This window comes from Lepisosteus oculatus, chromosome 3 (assembly GCF_040954835.1).
Source record: "Lepisosteus oculatus isolate fLepOcu1 chromosome 3, fLepOcu1.hap2, whole genome shotgun sequence".
NCBI classification, from domain to species: domain Eukaryota; kingdom Metazoa; phylum Chordata; class Actinopteri; order Semionotiformes; family Lepisosteidae; genus Lepisosteus; species Lepisosteus oculatus.
In genome coordinates, this window is record NC_090698.1 from 22,587,012 (window position 1) to 22,608,190 (window position 21,179).

The 21,179-nt window shown below is 39.1% G+C and overlaps 1 protein-coding gene across 1 annotated transcript; it reads right to left on the reverse strand.

The window, feature by feature from the left end:
* Positions 1-9,980: 9,980 nt before the first annotated feature.
* On the reverse strand, positions 9,981-14,090 carry ctsla (cathepsin La). Its single transcript, XM_006627119.3, has 8 exons — positions 14,026-14,090; positions 13,495-13,630; positions 12,745-12,867; positions 12,420-12,578; positions 11,816-12,040; positions 11,292-11,460; positions 10,971-11,088; positions 9,981-10,438 (listed from the first exon to the last, which is right to left on the reverse strand). The coding sequence occupies exons 1-8, from the start codon at positions 14,073-14,075 to the stop codon at positions 10,339-10,341; spliced, it is 1,080 nt and encodes a 359-aa protein (XP_006627182.3). The 5' UTR covers positions 14,076-14,090; the 3' UTR covers positions 9,981-10,338.
* Between the last annotated feature and the right edge of the window lie 7,089 nt (positions 14,091-21,179).

Genomic DNA, 21,179 nt, shown 5'->3' on the forward strand with positions numbered 1-21,179 from the left:
GTAGGTTTTCTGTTCCAGTTCAGCTCTCGGTTACATAATTGAACCTTATTGTGACCTGTATAAAAGGATTTATTTTAACACTTAAACATGTTGGGGATTGCCTTTAAGCTATTGCATTTCTAAAGCAAAGTACTAAATGTGTACAGAAATAATAAAATGCAGATATTCCAAACAGACAACTTAGTGTTAAATTAAGGCATCAATTATGCAATGAAATTCAACTGGAATAAAAAGAGTCTCTTTATCCACGGAGATCTATCGAGTGGTTCACTTGTATACTTTACATTATTGTCAGTAATGGATGGTGCGAAATAACTATTGGTATCAAGTAAAGGTTTACAACATTGTGTTTCTTTTCTTCTCTTTTCAGCATGGAATAAACCTTTACTTGTTCCATATTGAGAAACTTGTGTTGATAACAGAAAAAGATGAAGAAATATGTTGACCAAATGAAGTTCAGACCATACCAGATCAAAGGAATAGTACATGAGATGAGATTTAAAATATCATAACTGTTGCATATTGAACACTAAAAGACAGAGTGAGAGTCCCAAACAGCATCAGAGCATGAAACCAAACTATTAGTAGTTACTATTATCTTCCAGTAAAGGCTTTAAAGGTAAGAGTCAATTCTTGCTGATACTGCACTAAAAAGTACATTTTAAAAAGCATGTTATATGTAACTCTGGTCACAGAGAATCAATTTAATAGGACATACAACCCAAAACACATAACTGTGTTTGACTGTATTGTTTAAAAAGACAGGAATATGTTAAATAAAATTAAACAATTAATTGAACAATAGAAGGACATTAAAAAGTTAAATTGTAATGTGCTTATTGTAACATGACTACTTAAAACCTATTTAAGCAGAAATTAACTGTCCGTTAAATAATAAAATCTGGCCCCAGTGCAGTAAAGCTATGCTTTTGTAACCGAGATCCAGTAAATTATTCAACGAAAAAATCTGATTACAAGAACTCTGGGCAAAGCATTTTCTTGCTTCAGCGTAATGCCTCTGAAACATAAACAACCAGCGTTGTCACAGAGTGGAATTTGATCTTGTGCCTAAAACAAGCAAAACGCTACAGCAACAACATTAACCAGAATATTACGGAAATCTCACCCCCACTCAAACATGTTTAGCAACGTCTTCAGCTTTGACAAAAAATGGAGTTTCATTCTGCAAAACTGTTTAATTTGACAAGACAACACAGTACTATAAAAGAACTACCTAGTATGTTACTCACTTGCTTCTTTCCTGTTCTACATACAGTGGTTCACGGCACAAAACATGGGCTCCTATTTACTTTGTCACCTATTTAGAAACAGAAAATGATATATCTAAATATTATCAGAATACTCAATAAATTAACAACAGTTGGTTTAAGTATTAAGTATTGTGTAATTATTATCTGGCTTACCATTTAGAGAAAAAACAATTTACTATAGCATTAGGAAGCTGTTACTTGTAATGTAGTGGGACCTGGATATTTTAAGGATCCATGGCTGCTTAATTATGGCTTTTCCTTCCCTTACCAAAGAAATCAAGCAGCTTAAAATGAATACTCATACTATGGTGCAAAATCACATTAGTGTTCATCACAGCCTTTTCGATCTAAGTTTCTGAAATAAAGATTGATCATAATGTGAAAGTAGCAAAGTGATTAACAACATTTAAGAAATGATTAAATCTTGCTATACATTTGCTGATTAGGTGTTGGCTTTATTTACACACAGGAGAGGCTGTTAACACCAAACACAAAACTTTTAAAATAAGATAACGAGGAAACATTTCTTGTTGGCACGTAACAGCATCACTAGAATGTTAAACTCATCATTGAAGGTTTTTATTTTGGTCTATTTCTAGCTCTGGGGTTATATTTTTAGTAAATGGGCACATTGTCTGCACCTTTTGTGACTGAGCATACAACCATTTGTCAATGACTGTGTTTCACTGTATCTGAAAAAGTAAAGAAAGCATTTGTAAGTTTTAAGAGGTTAATTTTTTTTTAAAGAGGTTTAATGTGTCCACAGTTAACAATACAATTAACACAAAAATAAAAATTCCACATGTATCTGACCCTCAGTCTTACCTAATTGAAAGGCCAACACAAAACTCTGATGAAAAGAAAAAAATATGTTAATATATTTCAAATAGTTCACAGTTTTTATCCCTCCCAGCCATTACAGTGATCTTTCTCCCTGCATTCTTTCACAGGGATTTAAAGATTCCTACTCCAGAAAGACATCAGAAGTGCAAATTATCCTTAAAAACTACCTTAGCACCTCCCCACTGCTCTCAATAGTCGATTAAACACTTGCAAAATCTCTCCATTGAATTGGAGATTTCTGCTCTCCACACTTTCCCAAGGAGTTTGTTTTCGGAATTTCCATATCTTTGGTGCCTCATTCTCACTCCCTTCTATTCATTCTCTGTTGGTGTTTTGCTCTCTTTACCTTGAAGTTCCTATTTTTCTTCTTTTTGTAGAATGAAATTAACCTCTGCTTTTTACCTTGAATCAATACACTGTTTCATTAAAACAAACTGTACACATTGCATAGATCCTAATATGATCATTTCAAAAGAAATGCCTAAAATTGGTTAATGTTAATCAAATGTTTAATATTTAATGTTTTAAAGGAATTTAATTTATTAATCACTTGCTGTTTGAGTCCTATTGCCTAGAGAAGGTTAAGGAAAGGACATCGCAAGGTTCATACCAGGAATTTCCACCTCTTGCAATGAGCTAACCAGTTTCAATTAGACCCTCAGAAAATTACAGTTCACCTTCACATCTTGCTCAGATTCTGGTAGTTCATGGGGCTGAATAATACAAACTTGTAATTAGATCAAAATAGGCTTGCCCACCAAATTTAAAGATGGCTATATCTGGGAGAAAGACATGCTCATTACACATTGACAAAAATGGATTACTGTTTCCCACAGATGTCTCTACACAGTACTACACACAATAATCCTAGAATGTCAGGTGGGTAGCTGCGTCAGCATGCGTAGGCTGCAAAGGAACAAGTAATAGGTTTATTCCATGCTGAAAAAAAGAAGAAAGAGAACACAACGTTTCGGCCGTAGAGCCTTCTTCAGGTGTGAGAGAGACAGGGCAGTAGGCAAAGGTAAAGTAGCGGGAGAACAAAGGTTTAGAGGGAGGAGGAGTGAGAGGCGGGAGCAGGGGACAGAAAGAAAGGCTAATCAAGAGGTGTGAAGTCAGAATGGGTGCAGAGAGGTGGGAAATGAAACTTCTAATGAATGGAGAAAATTTAAAAGAACAGTAATCTGTCGTTAAGGGAAGGGAGAATGTGTGATCCTAGCTGCAGAATAATTTTAGTTTCGGTGGTCTTTCTGATGTATGAGTTCGGAAAACCGTCTTTGAGAACACAGACGGAGAGATTAGAGTGGTCGTGGCCGTCAGAGGTGAAATGAGAAACAATGGGCTTGGAGAGATCTTTAATCTTCACAGCCCTGACGTGTTCTCTGAAGCGGTCTCCGAGTCTCCTTACTGTTACCCCAATGTAGATGGCTGGGCATTTACTGCAAGAGATACAGTAAATAAGGTTGCTGGAGGTACAAGATGCTGTCTGGGTGATCCGGAATTGTCCTGAGGGGCCTTGAATGAGTGCGGTGGTGGCTGTGTACTTGCAGGTGATACAGCGTGCTCTTTTGCAAGGGAAAGTGCCTGGTGTGGATGGTTGCTGAGGGCGGTCAAGGGAGCTGTGGACAAGGAGGTTACGCAGATTAGGTGGTCGGCGATATGAGATGATGGGGCGATCAGAAAAGAGGGCCCCAATGGAGGGATCATCCTGTAGGATGGAAAAGTTCTGGTTAATGGTCCTGGGGATAGGAAGTGTGTTAGGGTGGTAAGGAAGCACCAAAGGAATGCGGTTGTTACGGCGGGAGTTCCTGATCGCGTTGATGGTCCGGGGGGTGTTTTTGGCTCGGGCAAGGGCCCTGTCAATCACACTGCTGGGGTATCCTCTGTTGATAAAAAATGAGTACATTTCGAGGGCTTGGTTTTCGAAGTCGATGTCGTCGCTGCATAATCGTCGTAACCTAAGGAACTGTGAAAAAGGAAGAGAGTTTTTAGTGTGGTTGGGGTGAAATGAGCTGTACAGGAGGTAGCTGTGTGAATCCGTGGGTTTGTAATAAACTGAAGTGGACAGTCGGGGGTAGTTGATAGACAAGTGGATGTCTAGAAACGGAAGAGTGGTGGAAGAAATGTTAACCGTATATTTGAGGGACGGGTGGAAGTTGGTGAAATGGTGCAGGAAGAATTCAAGCTGATCGTTGGAGCATGTGGCGGCACCGACGCAGTCATCAATATATCGTTTGTAGAGGTCAGGGACATAGCCAGTGTAGGAAGCGAAGAAGCGTTCTTCTACCCAGCCGACAAAAATGTTGGCATAGCTGGGTCCCATTCTGGTGCCCATGGCAACTCCACTGACCTGTTGGTAAAAAAGATTATTGAAAGAGAATGCGTTCAGTGTGAGGACCAATTCTGCAAGGCGTACCAGGGTGTGGGTGGGTGGATCAAGCACTGTGCGTTTGTCCAGCGTGTGCTTGAGGGCTGTAAGGCCGTCATTATGGGGAATGACGGTGTACAGAGATGTGATGTCCATGGTAAAAATGTGGCATTCGGTACCCTGAAATTGGAAATCATTGAAAAGTTGGAGCGCGTGGTTGGTGTCTTTGATGTATGAGGGAAGATCTTCAACCAGCGGTCTCATGAGGCTGTCGAGAAAGGCTGAGATGTAAGTAGTTGGACAGTTACATGCTGATACGATGGGGCGTCCAGGGGTGTCCGGTTTGTGGATTTTGGGGAGGAGGTAAAATTGAGATACCTGTGGGTGTTCCATGATGAGCCGGTTCGCCTCCTGGGGGAGCTCGTTGCTGCTGATAAGAAGGGAAATGGTGGAAAGAGGCTAAGGAATTTCTACGGCTGACAGCTCCACACCATCTTCCCTTCATAACTAACCTCATTAGATCTCTCAACTCTAAACTCTACCAGTTTCTCACTACAGAGAAGGACAAAAAACTCAGTCATCTTCTACAGAAGAAAACCATCAACACCCCGGACACCCTCACCAACCCTAACCTTGTTGTCACCATACCTTCTGACCTTTCCCTCTCACAGGATGAGCGATCCCTCCTCAGCAAAGGGCTCAGTTTTGTACCAGTTCCCAGGAAGCTGGACATCCCCCAGACCAATGTCGACCTTAACCGCTTTTACCGCAGGATCCGTCTCAGAGCACATTTTGCCGACAATTCCTCTTCACAGGCAGCTGATAACAACCCGGTTATTGATGTCATTAACAACATTAATCCCAAACAGAGCTGTTGGACTCCCTCCTCTGGCCGTTTTCCACCAGTTGATTATTTCATCAACCAATGCACTAATCAAGCTCCCAAGGCACTCTCTATACCCAGTAAACATAGGTCTAACCTCACCCAAGGAGAAAATCAGGCGCTCCAGTCTCTCCGCAACAGGGATGATATCGTCATCAAACCAGCGGACAAAGGAGGTGCTGTTGTGGTGTGGCGTAAAGATCTATATATCTTTGAAGCCTCTAGACAACTAACTGACACTTCTGCCTACCTCCCTCTCCAACAGGACCCTACCACTGACTACCAAAAGGAAGTGGTATCCACCATTTCCCTTCTTATAAGCAGCAACGAGCTCCCCCAGGAGGCGAACCGGCTCATCATGGAACACCCACAGGTATCTCAATTTTACCTCCTCCCCAAAATCCACAAACCGGACACCCCTGGACGCCCCATCGTATCAGCATGTAACTGTCCAACTACTTACATCTCAGCCTTTCTCGACAGCCTCATGAGACCGCTGGTTGAAGATCTTCCCTCATACATCAAAGACACCAACCACGCGCTCCAACTTTTCAATGATTTCCAATTTCAGGGTACCGAATGCCACATTTTTACCATGGACATCACATCTCTGTACACCGTCATTCCCCATAATGACGGCCTTACAGCCCTCAAGCACACGCTGGACAAACGCACAGTGCTTGATCCACCCACCCACACCCTGGTACGCCTTGCAGAATTGGTCCTCACACTGAACGCATTCTCTTTCAATAATCTTTTTTACCAACAGGTCAGTGGAGTTGCCATGGGCACCAGAATGGGACCCAGCTATGCCAACATTTTTGTCGGCTGGGTAGAAGAACGCTTCTTCGCTTCCTACACTGGCTATGTCCCTGACCTCTACAAACGATATATTGATGACTGCGTCGGTGCCGCCACATGCTCCAACGATCAGCTTGAATTCTTCCTGCACCATTTCACCAACTTCCACCCGTCCCTCAAATATACGGTTAACATTTCTTCCACCACTCTTCCGTTTCTAGACATCCACTTGTCTATCAACTACCCCCGACTGTCCACTTCAGTTTATTACAAACCCATGGATTCACACAGCTACCTCCTGTACAGCTCATTTCACCCCAACCACACTAAAAACTCTCTTCCTTTTTCACAGTTCCTTAGGTTACGACGATTATGCAGCGACGACATCGACTTCGAAAACCAAGCCCTCGAAATGTACTCATTTTTTATCAACAGAGGATACCCCAGCAGTGTGATTGACAGGGCCCTTGCCCGAGCCAAAAACACCCCCCGGACCATCAACCCGATCAGGAACTCCCGTCGTAACAACCGCATTCCTTTGGTGCTTCCTTACCACCCTAACACACTTCCTATCCCCAGGACCATTAACCAGAACTTTTCCATCCTACAGGATGATCCCTCCATTGGGGCCCTCTTTTCTGATCGCCCCATCATCTCATATCGCCGACCACCTAATCTGCGTAACCTCCTTGTCCACAGCTCCCTTGACCGCCCTCAGCAACCATCCACACCAGGCACTTTCCCTTGCAAAAGAGCTCGCTGTATCACCTGCAAGTACACAGCCACCACCACACTCATTCAAGGCCCCTCAGGACAATTCCGGATCACCTAGACAGCATCTTGTACCTCCAGCAACCTTATTTACTGTATCTCTTGCAGTAAATGCCCAGCCATCTACATTGGGGAAACAGGAAGGAGACTCGGAGACCGCTTCAGAGAACACGTCAGGGCTGTGAAGATTAAAGATCTCTCCAAGCCCATTGTTTCTCATTTCACCTCTGACGGCCACGACCACTCTAATCTCTCCGTCTGTGTTCTCAAAGACGGTTTTCCGAACTCATACATCAGAAAGACCACCGAAACTAAAATTATTCTGCAGCTAGGATCACACATTCTCCCTTCCCTTAACGACAGATTACTGTTCTTTTAAATTTTCTCCATTCATTAGAAGTTTCATTTCACACCTCTCTGCACCCATTCTGACTTCACACCTCTTGATTAGCCTCTCTTTCTGTCCCCTGCTCCCGCCTCTCACTCCTCCTCCCTCTAAACCTTTGTTCTCCCGCTACTTTACCTTTGCCTACTGCCCTGTGTCTCTCACACCTGAAGAAGGCTCCACGGCCGAAACGTTGTGTTCTCTTTCTTCTTTTTTTCAGCATGGAATAAACCTATTACTTGTCCCTATAATCCTAGAATGTCCAAGAAATCGTTCTGCTATTCACTAGTTGAAGTGACTGCGTAAACATTTCTGATGAGACACTCAGGGAAAATGTCTCATTGGACTTCCAAGTGCTCTTTGTGAAAATAACAACCACCCGTAATTATAAAGGCAGTATTTTAAGTATTTTGAGATTCATGAACTCTCTCAATGATCTTTTCCAGTCATTTTTGAACTAATACATTAATCAGCAGCATTTATTATATTATTTTGGTTATATTTTTTTAGATAACTCTTTTTTATATATAAAGTTGGACAGCTTGGTGCTTTAGGTGTTTTTTGATTGGGAGGTGAATGGTTATTTTACATTATGTGCACAACAACAATAAAATGAATAATGATTTCCTGTTTGGTAACTGAAGAATTCTTTTAGTGCTGGGCAGTGACAAAATGCTGTTTTTAAATGGCACCAATTAATCAATGTCTTCTTTTTTTTTCTTAGCTATATTACAACTAATTTAACTACTGCTTTAATTCTTAACTAGTACCTAAAACGCTCTTTTCATAGTTAAAACAGCTTTAGAATAACTGAATTTCTTTTTGTTCTTTTATACACTGAGAAAAAAAAGTTGGTTACTAAGGGACTTATATACATTACCTGCTGTTAGATTTCCATATTCGTTAAGACAAAGAGCTGGTGCTATAAGCCTTTTCCTTCCTATCTACACTAAAAACCCAACCGTTCTCTTGTCACGACTTAAACCAGTACATTAAATAAGAACTTTACTGCTTCTGAACACCTCAAATTTTCCTGTTCAGGAAAATCAGTTGTGTTTTTTCTTGCAATATTAGTGCAACTGAGAATTACCTTTGCAAATAAGAATTGCTTGACTTCCAGTGCTTCCTAATTCCACTTTTCCTTACTCTTACTGCTTTAACAATAGTATTAGAATGTTTCCTATGATATTGGAAAAACATGCAGTCTCACGGCACCAACAGGAAATTCCATGGAGCATCATGAACAATTCTGAACATGTTCTATTAATCATTTTTTTCTTCGCCTTTTTCGCCTCAGACATTTACAAGAGAGGGCAGGTATTTCAAAGAAAAAGAAACCCAACTAAGTACCCTAGTCTAGAATTGTACCTTTTATTTATTCCCAAGATTTGAAATGAAAACATTTTGATGTTGATACAAGGTTCTTAAACTTTAAAGTTGGAAGAAAGTTAGTCAATCAACACTTGGTAAAAAACCATTTAATCTCAGAATCATCAATATTTCTCAGGTAACATTTACTAGATTTAAAACTTAAATTTACAGAAAAAGTGGAACTTGAGAAGTTGATTTTCTTCCAAGTTCGAAATGTATAAGTTACCAAAGCAAGCCAGTTATTGACTAGCAGTTTAATAGTCTCCAAATGTATTCAACTGGAGTTTAACAAAGTTAGTTACTAAGTAGGTAACTGCATCAGCACACACAAGATGCAAACAAACAAGTAAAGGTTTATTCTATGCTGAAAAGATCTGAAATTAAAGGACTCTGTCCTCAGAAGCAGAGATGGCTAAAAAAAAAAAAAAAAAAAAAAAAAAAAGACACTCTAGCTTGAATGTGGTGGTCACTACATTCAATGCAGAGCAAACAGCTGTTACCAGGAAAAGGACAATTTACACTTGCAGGTTTTGAAAGCTAACCCACTCCCATAGATACTTGTGGGGCATACAATCTCCAGGCTGCTATTTAAGGCTGATCTCAATGGGGTATCTTCAGCCTGTTCTATAGCAACACAAAAGGCAAAATTGGTAAAGCAAGTAACTACTTGGCTTTGTATTCAAAATAGCACCAGGTGTTGTAGGTGGAAAACAATTCCAGGACCTATTTTGCATTAGGGTGCCTTTGCCTCTTCAGCTCCACCAAAGAGAGCTAAGCAGTGAAAAGATTCCAAACTCTACAAATTCATGGCCCAAAACTTATTTCTTCTCTCATACAGTCACATGGTGGCATATGCTTATTGTGTGGTCCAACATTTATCACAGGCTTAACAGCTGCAACTATACAGGGTTAGGAATAGGACATACAATCTCTAGAGGTGCTGTATGCACACTGAACTAAAGACCAATTTCCAGGGGTTCACATTTGAACACTAACTTTTTGGCAGATATTATGGTTAGACATGGAATACTAAAGATCATGAAGGTCTTTAGTTGCAAAATAGACACCAGGCAATGGCAATTTAGGTTGTGTCAGTTTTTCTGGTCTTCAGTATAACGGAATTGAGGGAAGCCTGCATCAGGAAATAATTGCCAAAGTACGTATCCAAAGGGTCTCTGCAGCTGTTGTAGCACAATAATCCCTTTTCACTTCTAGCATGCAACAGGAAATACACTTAAACCTTGTGAATTTGTAAAACTGAATGAAGAACAAAAAGATACCACCAAGCAATTAATGGTAAAACTTTATTGGAACACACAAGTACAAAACATTCATTCTGTACACTGCACAGAACGGGGAAAAAAAAACCTGACAAAATAAGATCTGTGCACTGTGAAAGAGACCGCTGTCATCTCCACTAGGACCTCTATAATTTACAAGACAAAACTGAAAGAATCAAGTTTTAAAAAAAACAAAAAAAAATCACTAAAACAAGCAGCATTGCAACAATGCCCTGGGATAATTTGTAAAATCACCAGAAGGTAAGATATGGTTTGTGGTTTGTCCAAGCCTCATTAAGGCTGTAAATAACACCATGATCCTTTGAATCTTGCAAAGATTGTTTAAAACTCAGCTTGCCTCACATAGATCACACCAGTGGGTAACTTGCAGCTGTAGCAATTCCACAGTGATTGTTTCGGTCTTTAGCCATGTAGATGTAGCCTTTGTTGCCCCATTTCTCACTCCAGCTGTGAACAAAAAGGAAGCAGGTTAGCACTGTGCTCAATCATGTATAGGAAAAAAAAAACCAACATTTTGGCCATGGGGCCTTCTTCAGGTGCGAGGGCTTACATTTGAAGAAGGCTCCATGGCCAAAATGTTTTCCTTCTTTTTTCAGCATGGAAGGAACCTATTACTACTTTTGCAGCCTACACATGCTGACGCAGCTACCCACCTGAACTACTCAATCATGTATAAACATCAACTGCCATTGCTTGGGGAGCTAAGGACCCTCTATTATTTTAGTTAGCATTGAAAAACACTGAAGGATTGCAATTTTGTCTGCCCTCAATGCTAAAACGCAACCCCCCCTCCAAGTAGACATACAATCTGCCATAAAGCAATGTGAAAGAATGAATCAATCAGCTCTTAACCACTGAAACAAGCCAGGCAATAGTGAAGGATACTTTCCACAGTGCTATTCACATGCAGCCAATTCCAATCCATACTTGGCTTCAGAACTACTCAAGTGGGCTAAGGGGTTTGGAGTGCATCATTTACCTGTTCTTCACAATCCAGTATTTCTTTCCATCTTCATCTTTTCCTTCAAATCCATAGCCTACAGCCAGAACACCATGGTCCAGATCTTGACTGCTGCATTCTTTTTCATAATAGATACCTGAAACGAACAATTAGGACATATTGGATGAAAAAGTACTAAGCACTCAACCAGCATAAGCTCTGTAGCATATATATCTTTGATTTGTTACAAAATGTGGTTCAGCCGCATTAAATATTACACTGGGGGGGGGGGAGAAAATGTTTCACATACTCATGCTCACTTTAATTGGATCTAATTTAGACATCGGTGACTTTTCTTACCAGACTGATAGAACTGGAAGGATTGATGGCCAGCATCAATAGCAACAGAAACTGGCCCAAAAGCAGCCACTGCCTTCATTAGAGCATGCTCTTTACCACTGGGAATGTCCACAAAGCCAGTGTCATTGACAGCGCTGTTCTGTGGATCATAACGACAGGGCTGGTCATCCTATGGAAAAAAAAAAAAAAAAAAGAAGTGAAGATCATGCATCATGAAGGCTGAGAATATCATTAGCACTGCATCTGCAACCTTTATTCAACAAGAGAAAATTTACAAGCGTGAGCCGAGTTCCAGTGTCAAAGCAACAGTAAAGGTGATCAAACCTCAAACATATTGAGAGTAAACATTTTTTCAGTAAAGCAGTAGGGTGGCCTGAACTTTACCGTTTGTAAGAATCTTTTTTTAAACTGCCCCTGTAACAAACCATAGTTTTACAGAAATAGGGTGATGCAAAGACGGGAGATATAATAGTCACACTTGATGGCATACATATTTTATGAAAGAAGGTTACAAGAACACTTACAGTTCCAATGTATGGGTAGGATTCCTCGGAATCCAAGCCACTGTTGTCCTTGACATACCGAAAGGCCTGATCCATGAGACCACCATTGCAGCCCTCGTTGCCCTCTGGACGAGAGCAGTCCACAAGGTTCTGCTCACTCAGAGAGACCAGCTTTCCAGTCTTCCTGAACTGCTGGCCTTCCAAGGCACCTGTAGCACTGAATGCCCAACAGGAACCACACTGACCCTGGAAGAAAATACATGGGGCATTTTAAAGACTACAGCTGCAACACAAACCAAATTTTTGATACTTAGGCATATGGGTCCCATCTTTACAGATCACATTCCTAAATTGATTTCCATTTCTGCTTCTTAACACAAAGATTGAGAAAATGCACAAAAGATGTGGAATTGTAACCATTAAGAAAAGACCTTGGGTATTTTCTAAATAAAATTAAGTACCCTTATCTTTAGGCCATTGCATCTGGTTTTGTATATGTTTCAGATTTAAAAAAAAAGCATTGATACTGTAACCATATTACAGCAGCATTTCAAGTCTGCTTTATTAGTAAAACGGTAGCTACAGTATTTGGCCTTTAAGGAGGAAAGACATGCAAGCTCCTTACCTGATCCTTCACTGGAGTGACATACCCTTTCTCTCTCCAGTCAACCTGGCGGGGGGCTTCCAGGAAGTTGGGTTCAAGGAACATGGAGCCCTTCAGCTTTCTCTCCACAGATGGCTTGCGTTTGTATCCATTCATCAGCTGTCTGAACTCCTCAGTTGTCTGTAGAGCAACCAGAAAAAAAAAAAAAAATCTTTCAGGGTTTACCATACGAGGTGGACAAAATGTCTACATGGGCAGAAATTCAGATGTACAAGAAATACATTCACAAAATGTTAAATACCAGCAAAACACAGAGATCCACACGCACAAAATTCAGATTCCTTACCATATCACCAAAGTGGTTCATCCCCAGCCTAAACGAGTGTTTGCCCAGCGAATGTTCAAGATTATGCAACTCAATCTTTTTCAAGTTCTTTTCCCAGACCACTCGCCTCCAACCTTCTTCTTTCTATGAAAAGACGGAAAACAGTGAGGTTTAGTAGTTATTTATGCCTAACTGGGAATCATGTGAATTGTGGAGACCCAGTAAGTTCAGTAGAATATCCATTTTACACATTTGAAGTAATTCATTGTTTTGCAGCATTATTTTACACCAAGCCTGCAAATAACATCACAACACACTGCAATACTGATCTGCTTAACTAAATCCTTCTCTAGGAAGGAATTAAATATTCAGATTGTAACTTAAGTTCAGGACCACTTCACCAGATTCTCCAACAGTGTGAAATGTAAGTGCTTAGCAGGAAAGATTTAACCACACTACTGAGAATAGCATAATTCACAAGCAAAATGGCTATAAAAATACTGGAGTCTACCCTAAAAAAATGGAGCAATAAGAAGAATAAATGAAAATCTGTGCTAGTGCTGTAAAAACTAGTTAGACCAAATCCCACCTTGAGAATTTAAACAAGTCTGTTTTACAAATCATATCCAATCATTGGAATCTAAACTGTAATGGAACCGAGATGGGGACAATGTAAAGCTAGGCAGAATAAAAGTTACTAAAAAATTTGAATACAGAGTTTTTATCGCCACATTTGCAATTCCTTCACATTTCCATGCCTGAAAATCTTACCTCATGATATTTTTTACTGTGCCAGTTCTTCCAAAGTTCCCAGTGCTCATCCAACTGAGGGTCTAGACTTGGAGCGGCAGAGACCGCGCTAAAGCACAGCAAAAGGAGACTCAGATCTACATGCATGGTGAAATATCTGGGGAAGAGGGAGAAAAAAAAAAAATTAGCTTTCGCATAAAACGAACACGTTGGTCTTTTGAAAGACCAACCTTAAGTTACCTGAATGTTAACGACGTATTAGTGTATGCATTATGAGGCCGAAATATACGGCAGAAGTAAACAGGATTTTATTTAAAAAAAATAATCGTGCGTTCTAGGCAAAGTTTAACTGAAGTGATCCATTTAACACGCACGCAGAATGAGAACTGGTCCCAATTGATAAACTTATCTATAACAAACAGGAATCTACAAAGCACCTTAGAGGGGGGGGATTTGGGAGGCACTCAAACAGGACGGTTTCAGGCCGAATTCGAGGGACAAAAATGCAACAGAACAAAATGCCAAATTTAACCAGTAAGAAATGCGCAATACCTAGTTTGTATTTTTTGTGCGTTTACTGTAAAGCCACGCCGCGAGCCCATCTATTAGATGACTCAGACAGAGGCCTCTTTCCTAGGAACAGCTTGTTTTTGTTCAGCCACAGATCACGAGATCGGGCGTTCCCAAGCAGCTAGCTGAATCATTTCCCAGGGAACAAAACCTGAAGTCACTTCCAAACGCAACCCGAAAAGGAAACCGATACTAAATATCAGCTTCAACACACAACAGCGCGTGTAGCCGGTAGTTTTGAATCGTCTTAAGTCACGTATTAATTTTAATTAAGGACAATGCATTGCCTTCAAGATTACAGCCACCAACGAACTGGCGTCCGAAACAACTGCAAACCCAACAAAGCCATCCCGACATATACAATCAGGGAACACGTACACATTTAGAGTCCGATTCATTATCTCATAGTAATGAATTGAACATTCTACAATACTATGTACGTGACCAAATTGTAATTATGCTTTAGCACGTTGTATAGAATCCACTGATCTAGTAATTATAAATGTTAATTCGACTCAAGGCATTTGAAAACACCTAAACGCAACCTGAAAAAAACGTTTAGGCCAAATTCATACAAGGAATTACAAAAAAATAAATAAATAAAGCTTATTTAAATTTTGAACAACTCACCTCTCCTTTACAACGTTGAGAATGTCCTGGTTTGTACACACTGCAACTTTATACAACGAGTTTGCACACAGCTCAGCCGCTGGATTCTCTCATTGGCTGGAAGATCCTTACCCAACAGCAGGATCCACCCCCGACCCCCTTCCCCGCACGTGATTTCACTTCACGTGACGAACTGTGTCCCACACTAAAGCTGCTATCTTTTGGGAATGTTTCATTTGGGGGGGGGGAGACAGGAAAAATATAACACGGGAAACGAAAACGTTTCCTCGTTTATATTATAATTGAAATAACCTCTGATTATAATTTAATGGAGGTTTCAAGTCTGTATATATACAATATGCAAATATTATTTATAATAATTAACACGATTTAAAGTAATTATAATGTATTGTTTCAAATCTTATTTTTAAAAGTGTCATCGCAAGTGAAGGAAAAATGATATCACTCCTGCAGGGTTTTCTTTTTAATACGCTGTGTGATTCAGTGAAGAAAATGTGTTCATGTATTAATAGGAAAACAATCACTTCATCCTCCATGTAATAACACCTTAAGTTTTGGGTGCGATCTCCATGTGACGACCATCACATGGTTTAGGTTGAGAAATGTAGCCACGTCGTTGATTCGGTTCAGAAAAACAAACGCCAGCAAGAACATTTTCTTCAAATCACTCTATCATGTTATAATTAAAGTACTACATTTAGAAATGCAGTTAGTGGAATAACCCTTAGACACCATAGCTAACTATTCAGTGACTGAAAGCTGTTTAGGATTAAGTTGCTTTGAGAGTTAATCTTTGACAGGCATATTTCAAAGTTTTCTCAAAGCTACACCCTTATTTGCCCTTCTTTTTCTGAAAAGTGGTGAAAATGTTCAGTAACATTCCTATGGAAGCAGTGTGGTAGACCTATAAAAAAGATTTGGAGAAATATATCAGCCTTTCATTTTACATATCACTGTAATAAAACCTTTTCTTCTGGATATTCTGGTAACTGAACAAATATTTTAATGTTTTACATTCATAACACAATTAATAGTGGGCTTCTACTATTCATTTATGCACAGATATTTGGACTCTCACAGACATTTAACAAAATCTCACAAATATATTTAAAAGGAGAATTTTGTGCCATACTGTACAGCACCTATTCTGATGACATGTTCTTAGATTTTGATGAAGTGGCAACAAGGACATGTTACATGTGTTGCTTTATCAGTGATTCTAGAAATAACAGAATTTTAAAGATATACACAACAGAAAACCAACAAGTCATTTTTATTATGTTTCTTTAAACTTCCAGCTATTAGGATCCTGAAACTGCTGTTTGAGAGGCATCAGGTTGGAATTCCTTGCAACAAAGGCTGTTTTGCATTAAGCTAAAGTGTTTATACTGAAAGATTAACTTTTAGATGAGATACAGTACAGTATTAATGGATTGAATAGTAACATTTTCTATTTCACATTGTTAAAAAACATTAAGCAAAATCATTATAGATCCCCTCACACAAGGTGGCATAATTTCATGATAAATCATTTTCATTTTGAAGAAAAACTACAGCTTTACATTTGGTTCCCAGATGTTTGGGTATTCTGCTGGCAATGCAACTGGAAATGTGCTCATGCAACTTCTTGAGCAACTTCGGACAAGGAAATGACTTCTGTTCTTTTTAGGTCAATACCTAACAGTTCAGCATCTCCTGTAGTGTGATTATGAGTAATGGTAACACACTGTACATTACTAATACCAACACTCCTGCAAATACAATTTACATTCCCAAAAGAATGTAAGCCAAGGTTTTCAATTTAACTTGTAAAATGCCCAGACTCCATTTTCAAGTGATGTAAGCAGATGTGACAGGTACTGTATATGATTGCTCTGGTTTTCTGCACATTTAAGGTCTGCAGCCTGGTAAACAGTAAGGCTTGTCTAGGCTCATCTGCATTGTAAAACTGACACCCGTGCAAGAAGCCTTCTTGTTGGATCAACAAAATCAGTGTTTAGTAAGTAAATACATTAGGAATTGGGATACATAGTTTGAATTGAGCTTAAACCTTCAGTGGTCAGAGGGATAGCAACATTTCCTGTTCCACAACAAGATGAAATAAAGATCCAGCTTGTTATAAAATGCAAAGCGTTTTTAATCTTTTTTTATCTGTAGGCAGTGAGGCACACTGGAAGTCAGCATTATAAATATAGACATTGATCTCACTAATTTCAGTGCAATAAAATCAACACACAATATTACACAATATTTGCCATTGCACTCTAATGTTGCATATCAGCCTTAAAATATTGTTAAAGAAGAATATTTGCAAATGTAATTGATGTGCACATACAGTCCCTTCAGTAGCTCAGTTTTTAGTATCTAATTATCTAGAACTCGTCCAGCAGGTATCTTGAAAGAACTGATGACATTGACAACAGGGATGACCGGCTTGATCCAGACTTCCATAAATGTTTGTGTAAAAAGTGCTTCTGGTTCTTAGTTTTAAATGCATTTCCTTGACTTCATCACTGCCTTTAAGGATTCTGAATGCTTGCATCAACCATTTTTGTCTCTTCCATTTAAGAATACAAAAGTTCTTTAGTCAGTGGCTGGGCATTCCTCTTAGCTTGAAAATGTACTTTGTTTTTTGTAACAACATTATCAAAACTCTACAAAATATTATATATGAAGTCTTACTGGTGGTTTTTACAATTTTGACATTCCTTGATATAGAACCTATAAGTAAACTATATACTGACTTTCTGTTGACCTTTTTCATTCTTTCCTTACATTATCTGGTCATTTTCATATAGTAGGTAGCTTCTTCATGCTCAAGAGTTTTTATATTTAAAGTTAATTGTTTTGCTACAGTACTTTGCACATGTCTATATTAAATGTCATTTGTCTTACGTTTACCAAGTCTTAGATTTTGTCAAAAGTCTTTTAGACTTTCCTTTGCAGGTGCTACACTATTTGATAAAACACGTATTTTGGCATCATCCTAAATTTTCATATTGTATTAACTTAACAAAATCACCGATCTAAATCAAGAAGAGCTGTGGTGATAATCCTAATGCTGATTCCTGTGCTAATTACGCTAAATTTGAGCATTCGTCCCAATTCTAATCAATTCTTAATCTACTACCTGCAATTTGTAAATTAATCGTCATACATGACACAAACCGCCTTCCTTTTTCAGAGGATGTAGGAGTTCAGTTAAATTGCAAATAAACTTACAGGTGCCCTTAACAACACTTTTTAAAAGAGAATATTGTCTCTAAAGATCAAATTAAGTGCACTTTCTTCCTCACTACGTTACTTTTGCGACTAACACCGAATGCACACCAGAAGCATCACGTCAGCGCAGTGTAAGCGACCATGCGTCCAATCCACACCAACTCCGACAGAAAACTTCCGATTTCGGGAAAACAGCCGAAGTTGGACGACCTGTAATTGCAGTGTAGTTGATTAAAACCCGACACGAGCGGTTGGACAAACGACACATCTCTGTTTATTGTGGCTAAACAACCACAATACTTTATCCGTGTCGGTGTCATCAGCTAGTTATTGTGCTCGTGACAACAAAATGAAACGTTGCACTGTATCAACGTACAGTACTCTGTGCCAGCATGCTCATAATATTGTTGTAGATTGTGCTTATATACTTCACAGGGACGTATAGAACATGTGAGTGTTGTTTGATTTGAATGTATTTCTATGGGGTTTTTGCTTGACTCACGCGCGTAATTGGGGAAAAAATATACTCGAAGCGTAAAAAAATGCTGGAAGACGGAGGGAGCGGATGTGAGACGCACGTCTGGCGGAGCTGGTGTGGATCGAAACATTGGTTAAAATGGAAGCTTATCTGTTCCGCGAGACAGACGACTAAAAACGCTTCAGAAACGCTTTCGGTGTGAATTTGCCTTAATGGTATTGTTGAGAATCACCAACTTTTAAATAGAGAGAGCTAAAGTATGATACAAATCTTTGACAAGGCATCTGAATGTTGTGTAAAGTAAAACCTAAAAGGCAAGAGTGCCTATTATTTTAATTGAACATCTAGACGAACTCAACATTGAAAAGTAAAAAGTTTCAGCTGTGCAGTCTTCATGTTTTCTTAGCAGGACTCCACAGCCAAAACAGTCAGTGAGTTCTTGCCTTGATGCAGCCAATGCACATAAAATGCATTATATTTGAAAATGTGAAAACAAACAAGGGTTATCTCATGATGGTTTGGATTAAAAAAAGGTGGTCATTTGCTAGTCAAATTTCCAACTCAATACCCGATGAGAAGTTTCCACTGTTAAGTAGAAAGCCTGTAGCACACAGAAAACTGCCATTAAGCAAAAGGTGTGTATATTGGGATTTATGTGCAAATTAAAGTCTGCGCTAATCAGAGCCTGCAGTTTGTATCTTTAAGAAATTTTTGACTAACAGTACAAAGTCTAGGATGATATGTATATGCTAAATGGGAGGGGTTGCTGACAACATTTAACTTTAAAACAACATAATTCTAGTTTCATAACCTTCATTGAATTTCCTTCAAGAATTTAAAAGGAGACTTTCTGTGTATCCCGTGTTTAATTGAACATTGCTAAATCAATCATGATTTCACATGACTAAAAAATATCAGCAAATGTTAAGCACCGAGATGGTTGCTTATAAGCTTCAGACTACAATCTTGAAAATTCAATGACTGTGATGTGGAACCGTGGTTATTATATCATCTTGGACTGAAGGTGAGGCATTCTTCTCCCATGTTGTTCACAGCAGAGCTGTAAAATGACACTTCCCCTGAAAGATGAGAACTGTAAGAGTCCACTTGATCACATGGAACATCTTTGGATGGCATCCAGAAGAACAGGAATCTACAATAGGGATTTATGAGCTATAAACATGCTTGTTATCTGAGAAATGCATGAAAAGCTATAATAAAAAAAAACACACCTTTCAAATTTAGTCATCATCTGGCCAATACAGAACACCATCCAACACAAAGAAACAAGGAACAGAATCTATGTCAGGGTAATAAGAGATTGTGATGAACTTGTAATAACTGATAAAAGATTTGAGTAGTGGTATGTCATGGTTATGATATCCATTTGATTTATCAGACAAGATCATTATACTAACATTGTTCTTAACCTGGTTTTGCAAACAATTCGAAGGAGTAAGCTGATTTCTATCTGTACACATTATAAGGCCCAGTAAATAGATGGCCACAAACTGTCCAGGAGGAATTACAATAATTACATTCTTGTTAATGGATGTAGAACTTTAACAAATGACTCGTAGATGAAGGCATCAGAAACTTTGGACTGTAAATGGTCACAACCAATTGATACACCTGGTACAAAGCCAATAAATACATCGGCATACAACAAATACTTTGTATATTGATACAAAGCCAATAAATTCAGATTTTACTCTTATCACAAATCCATACTGGCATATTTGTTTAGATTGTGACTTCAACTCATGCTTCTGCAATGGTTCTTATATTTAATAATTTTCCATTCCTATGGGAACCGTTTATTTCTGGTGGGCGATCAGTTTCTAGTTTGTCCCAGTTTGAGACATTAGTAATGTTTAACCAGACTTGAGCATAAATTGACCGTGCTATTATAGATATCTGTCCACCATCTTTAATTATCAATCCACAAGTAAGAGCAACTCTGTGTTAAGCACTTCTAATGTCTATCTACAATATTTGTGTAATGTTTTTACTTTGATTTTAAGCTTAGCAATATACTTTATTCAGTTTTATCATATTTTGCATAGGTATCATATTTTCAGGTTGAGTTTCCAAAAGTATTTTCCAAAAGTTTTTGCAAATGATCTAAATCTGAGTTGATTCTGCACAATGAGGAAGCCAACTGTCTTTTTTTTACTAGCCAGATCAGCTTGTTTTTAACCTTATGAAACTATTCAGTACAGTACAAGTTCACAACATATTCAGTCCTTGAAGGATGACTGGTATCATCTCAAGGAAATTCCTCCTTACTGGGGCCCTGGATATAATTCCAGGCTTGGGGTGTTCACGTGTTTGCGTGGGTTCCCTTCCACAATTCAAAGACATGCTGCTAGGTTAACTGGCTTCTGGGTAAATTGGCCCTGGTGTGAGTGTGTTCGTATAAGTGTCCGTGTCTGTGTGTACCCTGCAATGGACTGGCATCCCGCCTTGCGTGAGTTGTTTCCTGGGATTGGCTCCGGCTTTACCCTGTTGGATAAAATGGTTAGAAAATAGGAGGAAATTTCATTTATCCATCCATCCATGGGTTCAGTGAGCCCTTCACTCTGCTGGTGAAACAGATTGACTTAAGTGCTCCCAATCTAAGAGTTGTATAACAGAGAAAGAGAGCTAGAATCAACAGTTCTTCAAACACATGACTCCGATCTGATGAATCATTACAATTTTTATGAAACATAGGCCTAACTAAATTTGCCTTCTGCACATTATAATATTCCTCATAAACACAAAACTGATTGGAATTGTAGGAGAATAATCAGGAACAAACACA

What these genes read in the sequence shown, in the direction of transcription:
- ctsla (XM_006627119.3), bottom strand. Translation starts at nt 14,075, where the DNA reads ATGGGCTCGCGGCGTGGCTTTACAGTAAACGCACAAAAAATACAAACT. An exon ending in CTTCCAGTTCTATCAGTCTG is followed by an intron (nt 11,089 to 11,291) that starts GTAAGAAAAGTC and finishes TGTTCGTTTCAG; the next exon opens with GTATCTATTATGAAAAAGAA. An exon ending in TACTGGATTGTGAAGAACAG is followed by an intron (nt 10,439 to 10,970) that starts GTAAATGATGCA and finishes TTTTGTTCACAG; the next exon opens with CTGGAGTGAGAAATGGGGCA.